The following is a 25,607-nucleotide window of genomic DNA, read 5'->3' as shown; positions in this document are numbered from 1 at the left end:
GAAAGAAAGTATAGGAATGATGAGAATAATGGAATGGAAGAGCTTAATTTATAATGAAGAATCAGACGTAACAATCAAGACAGATGACCGCATTTAATTAAAGAGATCTTAATTCCCTTAAATTCCGAAGAATCGGATCTTTTAGATTTCGAAGATTTTCTTTAAATCCCTTGAATTCCGGAATTCAACTAAGACAACGTCAAAAAAAAAAAAAAAAAAAATTAAGACGCACCTTATTTTCTAAAACCAACCGTGACTACGTCACCGGTTAAGACGAATTCCTATTCCTCATTTCACTCTGTTATAATAATTTCAACTATACGCTTCGAGTAAACGAATTGTTTTATCCAAATTACTCAATGATGATAAAACTCTATTTATCAGCTTATATTTTTCATGAAAACATTCTTATTGTTAGCCATGACGACCTCACTCAAATTTCGGGACGGAATTTCTTTAACGGGTAGGTACTGTGACGACCCGGAAATTTCTGACCAAATTTAAACTTAAATCTTATATGATTTCGACAAGATAAGCAAAGTCTGTAATATTGAGTTACAAAATTTTGAAACTGTTTTCATGTAATCAATTACCCTTTGACTGTGCTCAACGATTCACGAACAACTATTTGTAAATAGATACATGTAAAATTGTTATATTATTATTATATATTATTACTACCCTCATTTCTAGTATTATTATCTTATTACTATTATCATTAAAAATCATTATTTATATTATTATAGTTATTATTATTGTTATAATACAATTTATTATTATTATCATTAATAATAATATTATTATTATCATTTTTAATTATTATTATCATTTATGATTATTATTAATATAATTATTATTATGATTATTATTATTATTACTAATATATTTATTAATTATTAATATTAATTTTATAAATTATAAAAGGAGAAAATGGTACAAATCTGTTAAATCTCATTATCATACTTTATTTGATTTTTGTTTATGTCGGATTTTGTTATGGGTCGACTTCAAAGCAATTCACCCGTGAATGTTAATGGAAATTGTGATTATTTTTCTTTTGTCTTGTGATCCCCACACTCATACTCCTTTCTGCATTAACAATTTAGATCAAATCACTTTGAATCATTTACGTCACTGTTTTTACTTTCAATTATCTCCATTAACTAAATTATATTTATATATATATATAGATGTTACACCACATGTTAAGAGACACTATCACTACTTCTCTTTCTATCTAATATATGAAACCATCTTCACAACACCATTCTTTATAGATTACCCTCATTCACCACTTGTGATCTCAGCCATCTTCTACTCCACTCCGATCAACAACCGACCATCACCATGTACAAACCACAACTGCCATCACTCGTTTCTAATGTTACGATTTCTTTTTCGTTTCTATGGCTAAACCAAGATCAAGCAAATACCACCATCTACAACCCATTTTGTTCTATTGTTGGCCACTTGAAGTTTGCAAGATATTATGCCGGCTACACCTGCTCGACAAACATAACCCAATCAAGTAAACACCACCCCTAATTCTTAATGGTAATATTCCTACTGTTATGGTTTCTTCTCGAACCACCACCTTCAACAAAATTTCCATCGCCACCTATTAACCTTGTTTCTGTTCCTATCGATTTATTTCATTTATACAACCAAATGACAACATCACTGCAGCTGCTCACGTTATGCTTCTGTTTCTCCTTCCTGATTTAAACGAGATCATCTCAACCATCACCTTCCATCTCCACGAAATACCACCACCACCTTTGATCATTATCTTCATCAATCATCACCAATGAAGCTATTACCTTCGATCACGCTCATCAAAATCAAACACCACCAAGGTACTATAAGTAAATGTATATTATCAAACATCAACAACACCCACTAATAAAACCCACCACTTTTGTTTTTATTTCCGAACTACCATTTTATTATTTTCGTCAACCAACTATGTATGTTCTTGCTTCGAGTTTGGTTCCACACAACCATCACTAGACCACAATAAACACCACCTTGTAAACCGGTTTCGCTGCTGTCATGTTTATGCTTCTATTTAGAACTCAACCACTACAGCTGCTATTATGCTTTCCTCTTTCTATTTAAATCGAACAAAGAACCATAATCACCCGTTAATCACTATTTCTGCACCGTATCTATTTATTCCAGTTGAACCACAATCATCAATTTAACAATCACTATCAATTTAATAGTGAATGGTGCATACAAATGAAGTTGCTATATTATATATTTGTTGGCCGACACTTTCCATCCCTTTTGATTTAATAATGTAACAACATAATGCCAAGTTGATGTATAAACAAATAATGAAAAAGCAAGATTGTCGTGAAGCATGTGGAACTAAACAAAAAGTTGATCAACTTGTGAAAGATGCACTTTAGTAGTTAGGTATTAGTGGGTCAATTACAAGTAGGATTAGGCACAAAGTAGCCAACCCATTTTGTAAAGTGACGAGTGGAAATGAATTTTACACGGTTTCTGTGAATTCGCATGATGATGATGATAGTTTACGATTAAGATGATGATGATTAAGGATGATGGAGTATGGTATAGATGATGATATACATATATATTATGGTGTTAGCTAAATGAAATGATTATCGTGATTAGGATTAGATTAAGATAGATGATGAAAATGATAATGATACATGTATAATGTTAGATGGTGTTAGATGATGATGATGCGTGGAATATGATGATGATAATGATACTGCACAGAAATGATGGTAAACATAAACGGTTGTTTATTTTTCTCCTGGATCAAATCACAACAACTCCCGTTCTTATTTAACTTGGGCCGTAATATGTTATACATGGGATTTCTACTTGGGCCGCACACTTGTGTTTTAGATGGGCTGAAACTGTTGTGGCCCAATCGGCTTTAGTGAACTAGACTAGTGGATGTTTAGAGACGGTGAGATGATATTTATGATGATGATGGTAAATGTTAATTGATGATGAAGATAATGAAACATGTTTATTATGATGGTGATTAACGAATTGAGTAATGATCATGTCGATGAGGTTTTGTGTTGAGAAGGCAACAAATACTTACGGGTTAAAAAGAATAAATTAGGAATAAAACCAGGAAAAGCTAAGACAACTCGTTGGTTAGGGGGTGTTTGAGCTAGCGAGAGTTCGCGGGTTCGAGCCTTGTCTGGGACATTTTGTTTTTGGGAAAAGCTTTTGAGGTAGTTAAGTTATATTTATTATTATTATTATTATTATTGTTATTATTATTATTATTATTATTATTATTATTATTATTATTATTATTATTATTATTGTTACTATTGTTATCATTTTTGTTAAAAAGATCATATTTAGTAAAAGTATTATTAGTATCATTTTTATTAAAAATTATCTTTTTTATTTAAAAGCATCATTTTTTATTATTATTATCATTATTAGAAAAATTATCATTTTTATTTTATTTTATTTTTATTTTTATCAAAATTATTATTATTACTATCATTATTATAATTTTGACATTAATATCATTATTTTTACATTATTATTATTATTATTATTATTATTAATACTAGTATCAATATTATTATCATAATAACTATTATCATTATTATTGTAAAACAAAACGACCTTTTATTTATTATTATTATCAATATTATTTATCAAATAACTATTAGATATATAAAATCATATCTGCTACATATAACATAACTATATTAATACTTTTATAATAAATATTAATGAATATAACTAATTAGGTTATTAATGAAACATCCAAATTAAAATAACAATTAAGTCACTAATAATATATAAATTTGTTTGATTACCATTATATGTGTGTTAATATATATATATATATATATATATATATATATATATATATATATATATATATATATATATATATATATATATATATATATATATATATATATATATATATATATATATATATATATATATATATATATATATATATATGATATAGGTTCGTGAATTCGAGGCCAACCCTGCATTGTTCAATGTCATTATATGTATTTTTACTATAAAATACAGTATGATGAGTTTCATTTGCTCCCTTTTTAAATGCTTTTGCAATATATATTTTTGAGACTGAGAATACATGCGCTGTTTTATAAATGTTTGACGAAATAGGCACAAGTACTTAAAACTATATTCTATGGCTGGATTATTAAACCGAATATGCCCCTTTTTAGTCTGGTAATCTAAGAATTAGGGAACAGACACCCTAATTGACGCGAATCCTAAAGATAGATCTATTGGGCCTAACAAGCCCCATCCAAAGTACCGGATGCTTTAGTACTTCGAATTTATCATGTCCGATGGGTGTCCCGGAATGATGGGGATATTCTATATGCATCTTGTTAAGGTCGGTTACCAGGTGTTCACTATATGAATGATTTTTATCTCTATGTATGAGATGTATATTGAAATATGAAATCTTGTGGTCTATTAAAATGATGAAAAAGAATGATTATGTTAAACTAATGAACTCACCAACCTTTTGGTTAACACTTTAAAGCATGTTTATTCTCAGGTATGAAAGAAATCTTCCGCTGTGCATTTGCTCATATTAGAGATATTACTTGGAGTCATTCATGACATATTTCAAAAGACGTTGCATTCGAGTCGTTGAGTTCATCAAGATTATTATTAAGTCAATTATAGTTGGATATATTATGAAATGGTATGCATGCTGTCAACTTTTGATGTAATGAAAGTTTGTTTTCTAAAAACGAATGCAGTGTTTGTAAAATGTATCATATAGAGGTCAAGTACCTCGCGATGTAACCAAATGTTATTGTATTCGTTCTTATGGATTAGGACGAGTCTTTACAGGGTGTACACTTCGTACCTCTTAACCCATTTCCAAGTGAAACAACCAATTCCTTCAATTACACTAAATTACCAACAATAAATCACAACTATATAACTAAATAGATTAATGAACAGATTAAATAAACTTAAAAAATCAATTATTACTTTCTCCAACTAAACTTTTGTAAAAATGAACAAAGAAAAGTCAAAAAAGTATTTAATGCAATCTAAAAACCATTTATACCATGTCATTTTATATATTTTATTAAGTTTTGGTTGCTTTCTAGTCGTGGGCTTTTGTTTGTATTGTATCGCTTTGTTCTACAAGACGATTTTTCTCTCAAAGCAACAAAACCACATCTTGGTGGTAATAAAATGACTGATTACCAGCTGACAAGTACCTATGATCTTGTGGAACAAATGCAATACTTATGTTTTATATGTTCGTGTTGCTAAAGCTAAAGATTTACCAGAGTTGTGAGTTGTGACCCATATGTAAAGGTTCGAATGGGAAATTACAAGGGTACAAAGCGTCATGCGGATTTGATTGGAAGGTGGTTATTATGCTCTTAATTAGTCGACCCATTATAGTAGCGATCTAAGACCAACTGCTAAACTGGGGTTCTCGAGGTCGGTATTTTGAGTGCTAACGGGCTGTCACCAATGAAAACGAAAGATGGAAGGGCGACAACAGATGCTTATTGTGTCACGAAATATGGGACCAAATGGGTCAGAACCTGAACCATAATCGTTAGCATTACACCCTTGTGAAGTTTTCGACCTGTGTACCGTAACAACAAGGTGGAGGGGATAAACCAGGTAGGGCCCGGGATTCTCGGATCGGAAAGGTACGCTTGAAACAGATCGGGTTTACACCCATTTGTACCCGCTTCTTGTTTTGCACCCATCTGACACCATTTAGCTATTTAGCTGTACGGTTTAGGTGATCTTCGTTAATGAACATGATGCATATGTACTCACAACCGTTACTACCCCAAATGCATTACATCCACCCGTTAACCGTGAGCCAGCTCGATATTTTGCGGCACCAAGCTACACAAACTGTGTCGATGAGATTGGGCCGGGCTGAACCCCCGTTACGAAAGGAGATCGTTGAGTATATGCTCGATGTTGGTCTCATAATGTGGAGTATGAGATGAAGTAAAGCGAATTTCTTAAGAATCATGTCAGTTTTAGGTGAACTAATCGTCTAACCTCAATCGAAAGTTTTGGGATGTTCAGATTAATTGTTTTATATTGATCCATGAGTTTATCAAATTCAAAAAAAATTCAGTGTGAAATTGGTTAATAACTTATAAGTTCCAAATTCTAAAAAATACACCAATTTTTAAGTTGATAATCTGAATTCATTTTTCCACAAAACAACCTCCATCCGAACAATCTGTATCAGGTGACAACATTTGACTTTTGATCTTGCAATTGATCCGACCTACTAGCTAGTTTCGGTGGAAGCTTCATTGATCACCTCTGGACATCTGCATGTAAATAAAAAATATCATCTAATTAATGATCACTACTGGAAAAACCCCAATTGGGGACAACAAAATTTTGTTTTTAGGGACGACATGTCGTCCTCAATAATCTTGCGGGACGACATGTCGTCCCCATAAAGTCGTCCCCAGTGTTCTGTCGCGAAAAGTTTTTCGGGACGACTGATTTTTTTTAGGGACGACGGTGGGACCCACTTTGACTTTTCAATTGTTAATCTTGTCCATTTTTTGGGGACGACTTTTAGGGACGGCATGTCGTCCCTAAAGAAATAATATTAAAAAAATCATTTTTCCAACGAATTAATAATTATAATATTTTTAATCTAATTGGGACGACTCTTTAGGGACGACATGTCGTCTCTAAAAAAATAATATTAAAATATCCTATTTTCATTCTAAATAATAATAATAATATTAAAATGTAATTGGGGACGACAAAAGGGTACAACATGTCGTCCCCAATAAGCTGTTATCGTTTTTGGGCCGATTAAAAACTGCTTTTCCAGCCGTAAAAACGGCACATTTAAACCAAATCAAAACCTGTTGCACAAAACACAATATATTTCACAAACACAAGCTCAACATTAATTAAAACATGTCCGAAACATTATCCAACCGTTACAAACTTAATCCGAATACTAAAAGATTACAATCCGACACAAAGTTTACAACCTTAAAACATTATCCAAAGTTTACAAACTTAAACCAAATCCGAATAGCAAACAAACTTACAAACTTACCTTGCTTCATCTTCATTTTCTTCATCACTTTCGCTTTGAGACGCACCACTTTCTTCCATGTCTTCATCGTCATCACCTTCGTCTTCACCTTCGGTTTCTTGAGTTTGATTGGGGGTTGGGAAAAAAGATTGCCATTGGGGCGGGATTGCCATATTGTTAAAGGCAAAAGTATCGTATACCGCTTCCTTTAGCAATGGGTTTTCGGAACCCGGTGGTGGTGGTCGTCTTGTTTGACAAGTTGATGATGAAGATGATGTACTAGCCGATCCGGGTAACGTTTTACCCACTCCGCGACGGTACCCGCGACGTTTGCCTAAAACTTCCAACATAATGACTTCATCACTCCTTTCCGGATATTTTTCTTTTAATTTCAACATTTTTTCCTACATAGTTAACAAATATTATTATTAGTATTATCATATAACAATACGACAACCCATATTCACCATTTGACCCATATACACATATACATATACTTATATTGACCCATATTGACTAAATGACTCAATTGGGGACGATTTTAATCCACATTGACCCCAATTGACCATTTGACCCATATTGACCATTTGACCCGTATATACATATACATATACTTATATTGACCCATATTGACTAATTGACTCAATTTAACCCAATTTTAACCCATATTGACCATTTGGCCCACATATACATATACATATACTTATATTGACCAATTGACTTCATTTAAATCAATTTTAACCCATATTGACCAATTGACTAAATTTAACCCAATTTTAACCCAATTGACTTTTGTTGACTTCGTTTGACTTTATATATATATATATATATATATATATATATATATATATATATATATATATATATATATATATATATATATATATATATATATATATGTATGTAAGTACTTACGTGGTTCACCCTAGCTTTATCCCCACTCCATCCACCTTTCTTAAAAGTGTGGTTGTTCTTGAAGTTTTCGATAAGACTCGGAGGATCCAGAGAGGCCTGCAAACACATATTAATATTTGACCATTTAAAATTTACAGACACGTATTAATATTTTCCATAAACTAAAGTTAAAAATAGGATTTACCACACGGTCGGCAATTGACCTGCTACCCTGCGTACTGGCGTATTCCATCTTCGCCCTATTTTTCTTGTTCTGCGCAGAACGAGCCCGGAATTTACTTGAAAGCATTAGGTCCACAAATGGGTCCCATAGACGTTGTTGAACATTCGGTGGGGGTCGGTTTCGAAGGTTATTGGGAAGTGCGTACCCGTCATTATCCGTGAAATATTTTTTTTGTTTACTTTTAGCATTTCTCCATCGGTCCGCGCACAAAGAATTTACCCCGGCTTCCACCACCTTTTGGGTATGTCCACCATCTAGCCAGTCGCCCATCTTAAAAAACCCCTACAACAATTTGAAAAAAAAAAGTTACAAAATTCTATTAGTATAATAAGTAATATATTATATAAAGTTTAAGATTAAATAAGTCAACTATAATATAATTAACCGAATAAACTTACACCGAGATCAAGCCAAATTTTTTCTTTGTTTTCGCCAGGAACCTTTTCCCAACTCTCGTAATGCTTTGGAAATAACGGGTCCTTAACGATTCCCGCGAGCATATTAATACACATCGACTTGTGTGGGCCTATCGGGCGACCGGTCCCCAACACACTAACATCAAACTGAATCGGCAATGGTCCACCAATGTCAGCCCACATTTTTCGTAATTTACCATTTGTTGTTGGTCCACGACCACCTCTACGTCGAGGTGCGGCTGCATTTTCAAACAAAAATAATTACACAAATTAAAAATTTTTAAAAAAATTAATAAAACGTATGATCACAAGGTACCGAGTATAAAAAAAACTTACTATTGTGCGCACGCTCTATGTCAACAGGACGACGCGGTGGTTCATCGCCCCCATCCCCGCCATGATTCATTGTACCGAGCATCTGAAATAGCAAACATAATATAATAATCGTTCTTAAAAGTACATCGTCATTGAAAGCTTAAAAGTACATCTTCATTGAAAGTTTAAACATTTCATTATAATAATCGTTCTTATAAAGACTACAATTACACATCAATAATCTAATTCATCGCTAGAGTAAGCTATATCATCAACAAAATGGGGATCAGGTTCATCATCATCATTAACATCAGCATCATCTTCACATAAATCATGAGGAAGGATTATGGGGTCTAAATCGATAATAAAGTCAACATCATCATCAACTGCATGTGTTGGTGGATTGAAATGAATTGTTGATGATTCTCCAGGTACACTCATACTTGTATAAGTCATATTATCTAAATCAGCATCCAATATAAGATCGGATGAATTGGCGTTGTATACAACATCCCTTTCGGTTTCTTCGACGATGTCTCTATCCCACAGTTTTCGATGATTGACCTCATGAACAACCTTCCAACTAGAAGGCTTAGACGGATCGTCAGTGTAAAAGATTTGTTGAGCTTGTGTTGCAAGAATGTGTTGATCTTCTTTGTACCACTCTTCTTTCGTGTCAACACTAGTTATGTTATTCCTTGTATGTAAACGTTTTATACGAGGGGTGTTCGCAGTTTTGAACCACCGACATCTAAATAACACTATACTAAATAAACCACCATAATGCAATTCGAGAATATCTTCCAACCGACCATAATATCTACTGCCATCGACTCCGGGTGTTGCAATCCCGCTACTTTGTGTGGTGCGCCGTTCATCACGATCACGAACCACAAACCTAACACCGTTCACGTTGCAAGCAGTGTAATAGTTTGCGGAACCCACCGGTCCTTCAGCGAGACTTAGCAATTCGTTGCTACAATTCAATCGGTCAGCTACCCGCAATTCACGTATCTATTAAAAAATAATATAAATAAAAGTCTTAAAAAATTGTTATAATATATATATATATATATATATATATATATATATATATATATATAAACAATGAGTTTACCTTTTGTCTGAACCAATCAGGAAAATATGTTTTCATGTCAGCACCGGGATTCTCTAATATAAACTCACTGTAAATGTTTAAAAGAATTGTGAGTAAAATAAATGTTTACCAAGTTAAATCATTCACAATGCAATTTGTAGTGTAATGACTTACTTTTTGTATTCGTCGATGTCAGCACAGTTGTCGAGTACATACCAATGAAGTTTCTCTCGATCTTCGCAGGTCAAAGTTTTGTGCACACCTTTACTGACAAATTTACATAGGGATTTGAACACATGAAACTCACACGGTCTATTTGGCCCGTCCTCATATCTGTCAGGCCGATTAAATCTCGTTTGTACTCCTTCAAGAGACATTGAACATGTTGTTAACGCTTCGTCGGCAACGTACCCCTCTGCTATACAACCTTCAGGCTTAGCTTTATTTCTAACATAATTTTTTAATTTCTTCATGTATCTCTCAACTGGATACATCCACCTCATGTAAACAGGCCCTCCATATATAGCCTCTTCCGTTAAATGCATAACCAGATGAATCATTATGTCAAAAAAAGCCGGAGGATAAATCAGCTCAGAAGTACATAAAAGTTTAATCAATTGTTTTTGAGCTTTCACCATGTCGGCTACCATTAACTCTCGAGCACAAATTTTCTTAAAGAATGCGCATAGCTGGATTATTGGTGTCGAGATAGTTACGTCCAAAAATGCGTTAACTCCGACCGGTAATAATCGTTGTATCATGATATGGCAATCATGAGACTTCATGCCTGTTATGTTGTTATCATCCTTGTTCACTTTCTGCCTGAAATTTGATCCAAACCCATCTGGAAGTTTAACATTTTTAATGAATTGACAAAAATGGACTCGGTCTTCGGGTTTAAGCGAGTATTTAGGATGAGGTTTGAAGTATTGCCCGTCTTTTTTACCGTTGTTTTTTGGTTGGAGCCACAATTCTTTCCTAATTCCCATTCTTTCCAAGTCAACTCGTGCATTGTGAGTGTCTTTGGATTTGTCATTCATTAATAAGGTACCCAATATAGCCTCCAACACATTCTTTTCAATATGCATGACATCTAGATTGTGTTGCAGTGGAAGATGTTTCCAATACTCAAGTTCCCGGAAAATAGAAATTTTAGTCCAGTTGTGCGGACAATTAGGGGGACGTTTTCTTTTTCCACCAACATTTTTATGATTTTTCCCGGGATTACCAACTGGCAACAACGAATTGAGTTGTTCTTCAATATACTTATAGTTGAACTTTCTAGGTTTTTTGGTTTTATCAACCTTACCATTGAATTCTAAGCTTTGTCTGTAAGGGTGATTCATTTCAAGGTTCTGTCTATTACTTACGTAAACAATTTTGTTTTGCACACGCATTGCAGGAGTGTCCTCGTTACATATAGAGCATGCTTTATAACCTTGGCCACTCCAACCTGATAAACTACTACGGGCAGGATAATCGTTGATGGTCCAGATAAGTATGGCTTTCATTATAAAATTCGTGTTTGTAACTGAGTCTCTCGTAATCACTCCTTCGGACCATAAAGCCTTCAACTCATCAACCAAAGGCCTCAAGTAAACATCGATATCTTTTCCAGGTGATTTAGGACCAGGAATTAGCATAGTCAACATGAGAGAACTTTCTTTCATACATATCCACGGAGGCGTATTGTATGTTGTCAGTACTACTGGCCACATGCTATAAGCCGTATTCATGTTGCCGAATGGATTGAAACCATCGGCAGCCAACCCTAATCGAACGTTTCTGGGTTCTTGTGCAAAATCTGGATATCTTTGGTCGATTTCTTTCCACGCTCGACCATCTACCGGATGACGCATCTTACCCTCTTCCTTGCATTGTCCAGTAACATGCCAAGTCATATACTTTGCAGTGTGTCTGGAACTATACAAACGTTTAAGTCTGGGAGTTATAGGAAAATAACGCAAAACTTTATTAGCAACTTTCTTGCCCGTTGTGCGTTCCGCTTTCCATCTACTCTCCTCACATATTGGACAATTATCCAAATCTTTGTATTCCTTATAAAACAAACAACAATCATTCTTACAAGCATGTATCGCCTCATACCCTAAACCGATCTTTTTCATCCACTTCTTAGTTTCGTAATATGATTTTGGAATTGTGTTATCTGGGGGATGTGATTGTATGAGCAATTCTAACAATTGGTCAAATGCAGTATTCGTCCATCTGTTCAAGACCTTAAGGTGTGTTAACTTGGCTAAAAACTCTAATGAGGACAGCCTGGAACCAGGATATAGCTCGGTTTGGGTGGCGTCAATTAAATCCTCCAGACCTGCACTCGGAGTTTCGATCGTGTCATTCATAGTCTCATCGTCATTCGATCCTTCCTCGGTGAATTCTAAAATCGTTTCCCCTTGAACATCGTGCAAGAAATTTCTAAGGGGATCTGGTGTGTTGTGTACTACTGGCGGCGGTGGTAATTCTTCACCGTGATGCCGCCAAATCTTATAAGAAGGTTCAAACCCATTGCGTATAATATGTTGGTAAATTTCACGAGGTGTATGTCTTCTCGTATTACCACATGTAATACACGGGCACTGACATTTACCAATATCATTTAAATGGTTTTCACACCTCGCAATAAACGCGTTAAGACCAGTAAGAAACTCACTACTAACTCGATTTCGTAATCCAATCCAATTCTTATCAATCGTCATATAAACTACACAAATCAAGTGAACTTCATCATTTTCACGTTAAGACCAATAAGCATATTCATGTTAACAATTTACTGAGTTAATAAAATTAATAATCTAATATCCATCATGTATTTGTTTCATACTCCGTTCTACGTATTCTAATTTTGGAAATGATAAAAGATAATTGTGTAGGGTTGATAGCGAGTATCTTTCAAAACATAAATGAGGAGTTGAGTTCAAAGTATAAACTTAAAGTACACAAGTACACCTACTTCTTCTCTGATTATTCTCCCCTGCATCACCATTATATATATATTACATAACAGATATATAAAAAACTTAGCGACTTTGATTTAAATTAGACAAAACAAATTTCTTAATTTCAGTCGAAATATAACATGATGAGTATTTATATATAAAAAACTTAGCGACTTTGATTTATTGTATAATGTTGGAAAAACTTCGTAAGAAAAAACGAAATGAAAAATTGTTATGATAATACATTATACTTGGAACTCAATAACAAATTATGTACTCCATGTTTTATTTGATTTAAATGCATCTACTGCTTTTTATTTATTTTTATTCATGAAAACTTTACAAACAATCATGTAACTTAGATCTCAATAACAATTTAAGTAGTATTTTTTATTTAAACTTTAAGTGCGTCTACTGCTTCTTCTTTTTTTAAGTTCATGAAAACTTTAAAAACAGTTACGTATTCAGTTAGATTTGAACATGTAAATGCAATCTATATAGAGTTTAATGACATGGTGTTAAATTTACGAGGACAAAAGTAAACTATAATTATAAGATGAGGGGTGTTGATTGGAAGTTCACCAAAAAGTTGTTATCCCTACCAGATTCTAAACTCTACCTGCAACTCTTTCTGTCCTCACTTTACAACTTCAAAATTGTCACTCTAAACTCAATTATATAGCCATTAAAACACAATTCATATACATATATACTAACACAGTTGGGGGTGGCAAAGCACCCCTCTGCCACCCTACTAACTCCGCCCCTGACTCCAAATCAGTTTGCTACTTTACATGATTATAATACATCAAAATCAAAAATACTTCACATATCACAGTTAAAAGAATTTGGACCAAAACTGATGTATCTCTAAAACTTTGTAATTTAACATTACTAATCAATTTCATATCGTTCTGTTCAAAAAAAAATCAATTTCATATCGTTAACTCTATTTATTGTGAAAAAATAAACAAAAAATTACTAGAGATTTACATTTAGATTTAGAGAAAGAAGTGAGATACTGAGATGTGAGTTACCTTGATACAGTAGTGTAACGCCAGAAGCAGAGAAATCAGAGATGGAAATGAAGATGAAAAAAGTTATGGTTTTCTATTTTCTAACTTTTGGACAACTGGAACCATGAAAAACTCCTTTTACCTTTTTCTAACTCTCTTAGACTTGGGGGGAGTCATAAATTTGGTGGAGGGAAATTTAATTTTTCGTGAAAATTATTAAGTGGCAGTGTTATTTTTTATTGGTAAAGAAGTGGCAATGTCCAAATAATATATTAAAAGTGACTGATTGCAATATAAGAACTAATTACGGAGAAATTAATAGAGATAAATTGGTGGAAGTGATGTAGTGGGGTAGAGATATAGTAATATATGCTCTTGACTTGGTGGAACTAATTATTATGTAGTGAGGCCATCACGAGATAAATTGGTGGAACTAATTATTATTATTATTATTATTATTATTATTATTATTATTATTAAAACTCTAATTGTTGTAATATATTAGTACTACTGTAGTGCAAGTTGGTTTAATGTGGGACAAAGTTTTGTCCAATTTTCTTAATAAGATACCAACGTGTAAGTTTTATTGTAAACGTTATGTTATTCATAATTCATGCATGTATGAATGAACATTCGTGATGAAGTGCCAACATACACAATTTCTGTCTTTCAGATTTTCGTATTTGTCTACAATCTACAAGTAACTATCACTTGTACCACTTCCTAACAAATAACCATCATATGAGAAATGATAAATCCACAATTGAAATTGAATATATAGTAAATAAAAAATTAAAGTAAAAAAACAACTAGTAATATTAATAATAATAATTTTTGACGGATCGTTAATAAAAAAATAAATAAAAATGGACAACCATATAGTATGATAGTGTGTGACGCAATACTTATACTAGAAAATAATATTACTAGTTGAATTCAACCTTTTTTCGTTTGTACCTTTAGTGGCGCTGGTGCGCCACAAAAGGCGCCACAAATGTCATCCCCAAAAGTTTTTAGAGACGACGTGTCGTCCCCAAAAAATAGCACGAAATTTTCCCACCTTTGGAGCCAAATATTTCTGCGCCAAAAAAACAATTAAATATAATTCTTTTTTTGGGGACGACATTTAGGGACGACATGTCGTCCCCAAAAGTTTGGCGGGATTTTTTTTACTTTTTGGAGCCAGTTTTTTACCAAAAAAATAAATGAAAAATGGTAATTTCTTTGGGGACGACATGTCGTCCCTAAATGTCGTCCCCAAAAAACTGGTCAAACGTCTCAGAAAAAGCTGGCCCATTTTTTGTCGTTTTCCTTATTTTTGGGGACGACATTATGTCGTCCCGAAAAAGGTCGTCCCCAATTTATACTTTTCTAGTAGTGGATTCATGAGGTGGAACTTTTCTTAAAATTCTCTTGATGTATCTTTGGTAATTTGATGGACGATAAAAACTACTGTATAGATCCTAGTTTATCATCGGCTGAATAACTTAAAAAGTTGAAGAACATAATTTTGAAGTAAATAATAAAAGGAAACTCGGAGCTCTTAATTTATGGTTATGTATATTGTATATAAGAACATATATAAAACCATGTCTAGGTAAAAACAATAATAACTTACTTATTCTGCCGGCAATATCTTCTTAAGTTGTTTTAAGACTACTTCTGCCGTTGGTCGTGCTTCTCTATTGTCATTTAAGCAACTTTAGGCAATCGTGTAAAAATCAGTCAGTACTGACGACCAGGTTTGATTTTTAATTTTCTCAAACACCACTTCATCGAGTTTTCCGTTATCAAAGCTGTGTTTGACAAAACTTGGTAGAGACACACCTTCCTGTTTGTGAATCAAATACTCCGATCTTCCACATAAGACCTCAAATAAAAGAATACCAAACGAATTTATATCAGACTCTTTGGTTAAGAAACCCGATTTCAAGTAAACAGGATCCACGTATCCTTTTGTGCAGCACACATTATCGATGGCATAGTCAGTATCCCTATCTTTTATTAAAGAAAGCCCAAAATTAGCAAGTTTTGCTTTCCATTTGTCGTTTAACAGAATGCTAGCTGTTTTGATGTCCCTATGTATCAGTGTTATTGCATCATTTCGGAATGCTCGATGAAGGAAAACCAGTGCGATAGCAGCATCAATGCATATCGTGAGTCGTGTCTTCCAATCAAGACGAGCATCATCCAAGTACCTATCAAGACTTCCTCTTGACGCATACTCGTAAACAATGATTTTTGCATCTTTTTCGGCACAGTAGCCTACAAGACTGATGATGTTATTGTGCTTATACTTGGAAAGAATTTGAAGCTCATTCTGAAATTGTTTATCCCCCTGACCACCCTTTACATCAAATAGCTTTGCAACAATTGTATGATAACCCTTTGGAAGTTTTCCTTCATAAATCTTCCCAACCCCTCCTTTGCCGACACAATGTTTATCATCAAAGTTTTCAGTGTCAAATTGTATATCTTCAAGTGAAAACCTGAGGGGGCCATTATAGTTTTCCTGCAAAAAAATGACACCAATTAAATTAAATATACATATACATATACATGCATTATAACAAGAGAAAATTTAAAAGTTCTTACAATTTTGTATTTGAACCTTTATTTATATATGTATGGAGCAAACATGAAAGAATATTCTTACTTTAAGAGTAGAGTTTGAATAATTTTGGAGCACATAATATTAGAATTTAACAACTCAATCAATAGCTTTGAATTTAAATCTTTATTAAAATCTAAAAGGGTACAACCGCAAATTTATACTTATTACTTATCTATGTGTTGGGAAAAATAGAAATAATAATCTGATGAGTCAAAAGTGTTTTGCAGATTTTAGAGTTTGAAGGTTTAGAGTCTGAAGTTGCAGACTCTGGAATTGCTGGAGTAAACGCTTGAAGATTTCTTGAAGCAAAAGCCATAGAATATTCTGGAGATATGCTTGTTATTTAAGAAGATTTGTTTTGAAGATTTGATTTTATCTCCAGAATTTACTTCCTAGTTATTAGCAAATTTGGTTTGTTTTCAGTTTATCTTTTCCATATTTATAGCTAAGTAGTTTTGGAAACCAAATCTCCAGATTTGGTTTTTATCCCTATAAATAGGGACGTATGGTTCATTTGATACATGTACTTTTTCACGATTAATATCATTTGTCTTCTATTCTATAATCGTGTTCTCTCATTCTCTGTATTATTAATTCTTATTTATTGTTTGAGTGAGAGTCTGGTGTTCATAGATCAAATACTGTGAACTAATAACTGGTATCAGAGAGGGAAAGGTGTAAATCCTATCTCGGTGATCTTTAAAAACGATCCATATTTTTATCAAAAGGTCTATCAGTATTATTACTACCCCAGATATGGCTGTAATTGAAAAGGATGGTGGTTCTAGCAAGTTTCAGGAAGATCTGAAAGCTGTTGAGAAGATGGATAAGGACACTACTTGCAATAAAGCTTCTGCCTATAAGGTACAAAACTTTGTGAACTATCTCGATAATGAAAAAGTGAGAATGTTTCAGTACTTGCTGCTTGACTTTGAATGGTGTTTAAAAGACATTGATAGGTTAAAAACACAAATTTTTGATCTTAAAAATATCATCAAAGACAAAGATGCTGAAATTAAAGACTTAAAAAAATGTGAGGTTGAACTTGACACCTATAAAATGGCATACACAGAAGAAATTAGAAGATTAAATACTGAATTAGGAAGATCAATGAAAAGGTCAAAACACTATGAATCAATTTGTAAATCTTGGTGTGTATCTTCCAAAAAGAATTCTGATGCTATTGCCAAACAAATTTCAAATGATGTCAAAGCTATACTAGGTGAAAACTACATATTAAATAATAATGTGGAAGTTGATCCAAGTGTATTCAAACCTGACATTCTACCAAACACATTTGTAAAATTTGATGGTGATAAAAAGATTTTAACTAATGCTTTTGTAATATCTTTAGATCCTGTTGAACCTTCTGAGACTATAATAGTTGAAAGCAGAAATCCACTAGAGTCTGAACTTTTGAAACCTTCAGACTCTAATAGTTTAGTCTCTCAAAATAATAGTGTATGTTCTGACCTAGAGTCTGACACCCAAGAGTCAAGTTGCAAGAGCAATTCTGAATCATCATCTGTCACTGACACTTGTCCAGATCTAAAAAGGTCAACTAAAAGAAGGTCAAAGTCAAAACAAGCTAAGACTATTCAAAAACTCAAAAAAAAAATTTCAAAACTCAATGAAAAAATCAAGAGTCAAGAAAAACCTTCAGTTAAAAGAACATCTTGTTTTCCTGAGAAAATTAAGAAGGTATGGAAACCTAAAGCTTGTGAAAATAAAGGTGTTTTGAAAACAGTAAAGGAAAAGTTGATCTGGATTGGAAACAAAGCTTTTGTCTGGAGAGTGAAGAGCACTCCAACTGAACCCACTGAAAAGTGGGTTCCCCTTAAAAACTAACCATTTTCTTTTGTTTTGTGTCTTGTGTAACAGGGTAACATGTGGTATTTGGATAGTGGCTGCTCAAGACACATGACTGGATGCAAAGAGCATCTTGTAGGGTTTGTTGAAGAAAAAGGTCCTTCTGTAAGATATGGTGATAATTCGTTTGCAAAGACTATTGGTTATGGTACTGTTATAGCTGGAAGTGTTTCATTTAAGAAAGTTGCTTTAGTTGAAGGGTTGAAGCATAATCTGCTAAGTGTGAGTCAAATTGCTGATGAAGATTGTGAGATCAGAATAAGAAAAAAAGCTGGTATTATTTATGATCCTAAAGGAAGGCCAACACTTGTAGCCTGGAGATTTCAAAATGTGTATATGCTGGATCTAGATTCTGTTGATGCTGGAATTGAAATATGTCTGTACTCTCAGACTGTCCCTGAACTTAATTGGCTTTGGCACAAAAGGCTTTCTCATCTCAATTTCAAAAACATTAATGAGCTTTCTGTAATGACCCGCACTTTTTCGATCGTTCTATACTTATAAGATTAATATTTACATAAATTAAACCTTACCAACATGATAAGCAATCCAAATTGTTGAGACTTATGTTTTTGAAATGAGTTTTACACAACGTTTGACCGTCTAGTTTGACCGATGATATCACGAACTATATAACATATGATAATTATACGTTTGTGTATATATATATGTATATATACATATTTAACATGATCTAAGGATGTTTTAATATCTCATTTTGTATTAATAACAATAAGTTATAAGTATATTTTGAAACTACTAACTTAAGTTTTCAAAACGATAACCATACGTAACGTTATTTGACATAAATACTTATAACATATAATGTTTATACATATATCGTATATGTAATGTATTTAATCACTTTTAAAGACTTAAATACATAAAACAATATAAGTATATTCACAAAAGATAGCTATATTTGAATTCTCATTCCATTTTTCACAAGATTTTCTATACGTATATCTAGAGTATATGTACTCGTATCATACATAGCTTCTATACGTATTTACTATTGGTATATACACATCAAATCACCACCAACCAGCCCTTGTTCATGCCTTATATATAAGGTAACTCTCTTGTTCATGCCTTATGTATAAGGTAACTACTTTTGATGTTTAGTATGACTAATTACATAAAAATACAACATGAAATTTTGTCCATGTTTTTCCATTAATCATGTTTTTATGGCCTTAAATACATCTTCCATTTTCAAATTTTATTACCTCATTTCTTTAACCAAAAACACACTCTTAAAAAACTCCATAACCATTCAGCTAGTATCCATGAAGATCTAGCCATAAAAACATCACTTAAACACCATAAGAAAAACCTTACAAAAACACTTCAAGAATCCTTTCAAGAACACAAGTTTACTTCCAATCTTTCATCCAACTCCATCACTCTTTTGGTTCTAGATTTTTACTTCTCTTTTACAGCAACCTTGTCCAAGGAACTTGAGGTAGTAGCTATGTTCATAACCTTATTCGATTCATATATATATAGCTATCTTATTTTATGGTATAAAATTTTAACAACAAGAACATAGTTTGAATGTTTTCAAACTTGTTTGCAAACTAAATAGATCCTTCTAACTTAACTTTTAAAATACTTCAAGACCTATAATATAACATAAATATATGCTAATTTAACAAGGTATAACTTGGTTTTTCAAAGAACACCTTAAAAACTGTTTTTACGACGTCGGAGTGCAACCGGGGGCTGTTTTGGGTTGGATAATTAAAAACTATCTTGAACCTTGAATTGGAGGTTTATTTTCTGGAAAAATGATATTTACTATGAATATGATAACACATAAAAATTTCATGATTTAACTCAAAGTATAAGTATTTTTAGAAAAATAATCATTTAAGGTTGTTTACATGATGGAAAATGATTAACTTCATAAGTTTCACCAAAGTTTGACCTATGACCTGTGATTTCGAATACAAACTAAGGTATTTACAGTTCATAGTCTTAAAGAGGGACTCGATCCAAGGAAGTGGCAAGTTGAATCAACGAAAACGGAGTTGTAACGAAGAAACTATGACCAAAAAGAGATCGGATATCTAAGACTAGTTTAGCTACGAAAATAATTGGAGAAAATTAAATAAATCACATCTTTTTAAAATAACATGATATTTTATATATATGTACTCATAATTTAATTTTATATGGTTCAGGATCACCCGTAAACAATACGAGAAGATTAATCATAAGATCCCATGATTGTACGCAACACGTCATTTGACAACACCGGTACTTTATGTACGCAACACGTCATTTGACAACACCGGTACCGTGGGTCAAGATTAATCTCGACCAATACATATACGATGGGGGTTTTTATTTATTTCATTGGGGGTTTATTAAACACCTAAAAATGAACCATTAAAATTGAATTACTAACATCGGACTGCTAACTACGGACTAAGGAATTATTAAAAGTATTAAAAGTATAATAAGTATATATATATATATATATATATATATATATATGTGACGATTGTTTAAAATGGAAATATATTGATAAACTATATATGGATAGGTTCGTGATATCAATCGGAGACCAAGTCGAAATTACATATCTTCAAGACAAAAGTGAGTATATAGTCCCACTTTTAAACTCTAAGTATTTCGGGATGAGAATACATGTATTTTATGTTTTACGTTATGGACACAAGTAACTGAAAAATATATTCTACGTTGAGTTGTACCACTGGCATACTTCCCTGTAGCTTGGTAACTATTATTTACAGCGGTATTGTAAACGCGAATCCTGTTGATAGATCTATCGGGCCTGACAACCCCAACCGGACTGGACGACCAGTATTCAACGGTTGCACAGTACTTCGTTTTGTGACTACACTTGGTACGGTGTAGTAAGATTTCATAATAAAGGGAATATGCGACGTGATTAAATGTTAAGTATGGTTACCAAGTGCTCAACCACTTAGAATATTCTTATTAAAATGTTTATATATGAAATCTTGTGGTCTATATATATATATTGCTGCCGGCATTAAACCTATATCTCACCAACTTTATGTTGACGTTTTAAGCATGTCTATTCTCAGGTGATAATTAGAAGCTTCCGCTGCAACATGTTGAATTTAAGCAGGATCTTGCGTACTCATATTTGTGTCAAAAATAAAACTGCATATCCGAGGATTTGTATTGTAAAATATGCTAGAAATCGTGTTGTTATCATCATTTGTAAAGTTTGTAAGTCTAAGATTATCGCTAAACGATAATCATCTTTATTTTGTCTAAAGCTTGTATCAAAATAAGAATTATGGTTTGTAATGTAAAATATATGCAGTTGTTCTTTTAAAAATGTCGCATATAGAGGTCAATACCTCGCAATGAAATCATACGTTATCTAACACGTTCTTATGGTTAAGGACGGGTTATGACATGTGGTATCAGAGCGGTGGTCTTAGCGAACCAGGTTTGCATTAGTGTGTCTAACTGATAAGTCGTTAGGATACATTAGTAAGTCTGGACTTTGACCGGGTCTGATTTAAAAACCATTGCTTATCATTGTTGGTTAAAATTTATATGTAAATATTATGTAGTACTAATGGGTTAGTTGTTATGTGATAGATGTCGGGCTCGAAACTTATTATCACATTCAGCGACTCCGAATCAGAATCTTCAGATGGCGTTTCAGTCATTAACCTATCCGATGACGAAAATAATATCTTTGGGGAAGACTCACAAATTCCGGATGAACCAACTATAGGGAACCCGGAAAGTGAACCCGAGGAGGAAAGTGAACCCGAGGAGAAAAGTGAACCCGAGGAAGAAATACAGGAAATTACGAAAGACAAGTTCGAATTAGGAAAGAAACGAAAGGCTAATGAATTAGAAAATTCAAATCCCGAGTTTAGTGAGGATGATGTGGCACCAACTACACTAAACACTACCACCCCTATTCCTGCTATACCTATTCGTTCTATCCCGGCATCCAGTTCTTCAGTCCCACAGCCAAAATATAGGCAGACAGCCAGGATAAGCGTTAAGCGATTCTTTGAACCTAAACGTCCTAGAAAATAGACCAAACGATGCGCTGCCGTATTAAACCATGGGATCATATAATGTTTTGTATAATATTATTAGTGTGGTTTGCTTAATGTTCGATGTAAGATAAGCATATGTAAAATAGTGAAGTGTGAAATGCAATAATTTTCCATGGTTAAGTATTATTTAGATGGTAGTAATTGATTCTGTACTAAGCTATTAAGTATGGACATTAACGGGTATGTACTACCCTAGATATAATTATAAAACGCTAATAAGAAGAAAAGGCTTTTATAATAATACCTAGTTCATATTATTAACAAGCTATAATGTACTATAAATACACACTACATCTATAATATTCCATGTGAATAATTATTTTCTTTCATTAGGAAATGGCGCGATTGAATCGAATGACGGAACAAGAAGTCGAGGAATTCATCAACCAGCGAGTCAATGACAGAATGTTATGGGTCGAAGCTGCAAGAGCTGCTGCAGTTAACCCAAATCCTCGTGTAGGATGCACCTACAAGACTTTTCAAGCTTGCAAGCCCTCATCATTCAGTGGAACAGAAGGACCGATCGGTTTAACCCGGTGGATAGAAAAGATGGAGACTGTGTTTAAAATCAGTGGTTGTGTTGAAAAGGACATGACCAAGTATGCATCGTGCACTTTACAAGATAGTGCACTCACGTGGTGGAAAAATTATGTGAAGGCTGTAGGAGGAGATGTAGCTTATGATATTCCATGGGAAGAATTCAAAACAATGTTAATCAACGAATATTGTCCAAGGAATGAGGTTAGGAAGTTGGAAGATGAATTACGAAGTCTGAAGGTTGTTGGTACTGAAATCACCAACTACAATCAGCGATTCATGGAATTAGTTTTGCTATGTCCTGAATTGGTTCCAACCGAAGAACGGAAGATTGAAATGTACAAAGATGGTTTGCCCAAAAAGGTCAAGGCAAACGTTACAGCATCGAAACCTAAGACAATTCATGAAGCTATAACCATGGCAAACGAGCTAATGGATCAGGTCATCATGGATAAGAAAGCATCCAATACTGATGTGAAGGTATCAGGTAACAAAAGAAAGTGGAATGGAAATTATGATCGAGGTAACCAACAACAATCTTTTAAGAAACAAGAAACCACGCAAGGTGCAGGTAGTGGTTCAAGCTTTGGTTACAAAGGACAAAATCCATTATGCAACCGATGCCACAAACATCACTCTGGTTACTGTAATGTGGTATGCAACAAATGTAATCGAAAGGGTCATCTTGCTGAAGATTGTAGGGCTCTCGTTACAAATACAAATGGTACCAAGACTCCTGCCACTAATGCAAATAGAACTGCTTTGGCTACTGTTACTTGTTATGGATGTGGGAAACAGGGTCATTATAAGAGCCAGTGCCCGAATCCAGAGAAGAATATCGGACCTGCACGAGGGAGAGCATTTGTTATTAATGCTAGAGAGGCGTGTGAAGACCCGGAGCTTGTTACGGGTACGTTTACCATTAATAACTTATCAGCGTCTATTATATTTGATACTGGTGCCGATAGAAGTTACGTGTGTAGAAATTTTTACACTAAATTGAATTGTTCATCATTACCTCTAGATGCTAAGTACATGATTGAGTTAGCTAATGGTAAACTAATTAAAGCTGATAAAATTTGTCGTGATTGTGAAATAAATTTAGCCGGAGAAACGTTTAAAATTGACTTAATACCCGTAGAATTAGGAAGTTTTGATGTAATAGTCGGCATGGACTGGATGTCCAAAGTAGGAGCTGAAGTTGTGTGTGCCAAGAAGGCAATTCGCATTCCTAGTAAGGATAAAATACCGGTGATGATTTATGGAGAGAAGGGTAATTCAAAGCTAAAACTCATTAGCTGTTTGAAAGCCAAGAAGTGTTTAGAAAAGGGATGTTATGCTATTCTAGCACATGTTAATAAAGTCGAAAAGAAAGAAAAAGAGAAGTGCATCAACGATGTGCCTGTGGCAAGAGATTTTCCTGAAGTTTTTCCGGAAGAGTTGCCGGGATTACCTCCATTTAGATCTGTAGAATTTCAAATAGATTTAGTACCAGGAGCTGCACCAGTGGCTCGTGCTCCATATAGACTTGCACCGTCCGAATTAAAAGAACTTCAAAGTCAGTTAAAAGAATTACTAGACCGTGGATTCATACGACCAAGCACTTCACCGTGGGGAGCTCCAATTTTGTTTGTTAAGAAGAAAGATGGATCTTTTAGGATGTGTATAGATTATCGTGAATTAAATAAGTTAACTATCAAGAATTGGTATCCACTACCGAGAATTGATGACTTATTTGATCAACTGCAAGGATCATGTGTTTATTCGAAAATCGACCTAAGATCGGGTTATCATCAATTACGTGTTAAAGAAGAGGACATTCCGAAAACTGCTTTTCGGACACGTTATGGTCATTACGAATTTTTGGTCATGCCGTTTGGATTGACGAATGCGCCAGCTGTATTCATGGACCTCATGAATCGAGTTTGTAGTCCATATTTAGATAAGTTTGTTATCGTTTTCATTGATGATATTCTTATCTATTCCAAGAGTGAGCAAGAGCATGAACAGCATTTAAGGTTGATATTAGAGTTGTTGAGAAAAGAACAGCTATATGCTAAATTTTCTAAATGTGCTTTCTGGTTGAAAGAAGTGCAATTTCTTGGCCACGTTGTTAGTAGCAAAGGAATTCAGGTTGATCCAGCAAAAATTGAAGCCATTGAAAAATGGGAGACTCCTAAGACACCAACGCAGATACGCCAATTTTTGGGTTTAGCCGGTTATTATAGAAGGTTTATTCAAGATTTTTCCCGAATAGCTAAGCCGTTGACAGCGTTAACGCAAAAAGGGAAGAAATATGAATGGACCTCTGAGCAGGAGAGTGCATTTCAATTACTGAAGAAGAAGTTAACTACGGCGCCTATTTTATCGTTACCAGAAGGGAACGATGATTTTGAAATATATTGTGACGCTTCGCGACAAGGTTTTGGTTGCGTTCTTATGCAACGGAAGAAAGTTATTGCATACGCATCCCGACAATTGAAGATTCACGA

The 25,607-nt window shown here is 33.7% G+C and overlaps 3 protein-coding genes across 3 annotated transcripts; all 3 read right to left on the bottom strand.

The window, feature by feature from the left end:
* Positions 1–6,904: 6,904 nt before the first annotated feature.
* LOC139897051 (uncharacterized) lies at positions 6,905–8,723 on the bottom strand. The gene is made up of 4 exons (XM_071879697.1): positions 8,609–8,723; positions 8,172–8,492; positions 7,988–8,083; positions 6,905–7,476 (listed from the first exon to the last, which is right to left on the bottom strand). Exons 1-4 carry the CDS (start codon positions 8,720–8,722, stop codon positions 7,090–7,092), a joined length of 918 nt encoding a protein of 305 aa, XP_071735798.1. The 5' UTR covers position 8,723; the 3' UTR covers positions 6,905–7,089.
* Positions 8,724–9,175: 452 nt separating this feature from the next.
* On the bottom strand, positions 9,176–12,754 carry LOC139900653 (uncharacterized). The gene is made up of 3 exons (XM_071883416.1): positions 10,212–12,754; positions 10,059–10,125; positions 9,176–9,955 (listed from the first exon to the last, which is right to left on the bottom strand). The coding sequence occupies exons 1-3, from the start codon at positions 12,752–12,754 to the stop codon at positions 9,176–9,178; spliced, it is 3,390 nt and encodes a 1,129-aa protein (XP_071739517.1).
* A 2,958-nt stretch (positions 12,755–15,712) lies between these two features.
* On the bottom strand, positions 15,713–16,575 carry LOC139900652 (probable receptor-like protein kinase At2g23200). The gene is made up of 2 exons (XM_071883415.1): positions 16,570–16,575; positions 15,713–16,522 (listed from the first exon to the last, which is right to left on the bottom strand). The coding sequence occupies exons 1-2, from the start codon at positions 16,573–16,575 to the stop codon at positions 15,713–15,715; spliced, it is 816 nt and encodes a 271-aa protein (XP_071739516.1).
* Positions 16,576–25,607: the final 9,032 nt, after the last annotated feature.

Source organism: Rutidosis leptorrhynchoides, chromosome 3 (assembly GCF_046630445.1).
Source record: "Rutidosis leptorrhynchoides isolate AG116_Rl617_1_P2 chromosome 3, CSIRO_AGI_Rlap_v1, whole genome shotgun sequence".
NCBI lineage: Eukaryota > Viridiplantae > Streptophyta > Magnoliopsida > Asterales > Asteraceae > Rutidosis > Rutidosis leptorrhynchoides.
Note: the sequence above shows the minus strand (reverse complement) of the source record. Positions and strands in the feature narration are given on the sequence as shown.

Excerpts from the sequence above, each read along its gene's own strand:
- LOC139897051 (XM_071879697.1), bottom strand. The coding sequence starts at position 8,722 with ATGTGTATTAATATGCTCGCGGGAATCGTTAAGGACCCGTTATTTCCA. Across the intron at positions 8,493-8,608 it reads AAATTTGGCTTGATCTCGGT|GGGTTTTTTAAGATGGGCGA; the intron begins GTAAGTTTATTC and ends AAATTGTTGTAG. Across the intron at positions 8,084-8,171 it reads GGTCAATTGCCGACCGTGTG|GCCTCTCTGGATCCTCCGAG; the intron begins GTAAATCCTATT and ends ATGTGTTTGCAG.
- LOC139900653 (XM_071883416.1), bottom strand. The coding sequence starts at position 12,754 with ATGACGATTGATAAGAATTGGATTGGATTACGAAATCGAGTTAGTAGT. Across the intron at positions 10,126-10,211 it reads GACATCGACGAATACAAAAA|TGAGTTTATATTAGAGAATC; the intron begins GTAAGTCATTAC and ends AAACATTTACAG. Across the intron at positions 9,956-10,058 it reads CTGATTGGTTCAGACAAAAG|ATACGTGAATTGCGGGTAGC; the intron begins GTAAACTCATTG and ends ATTTTTTAATAG.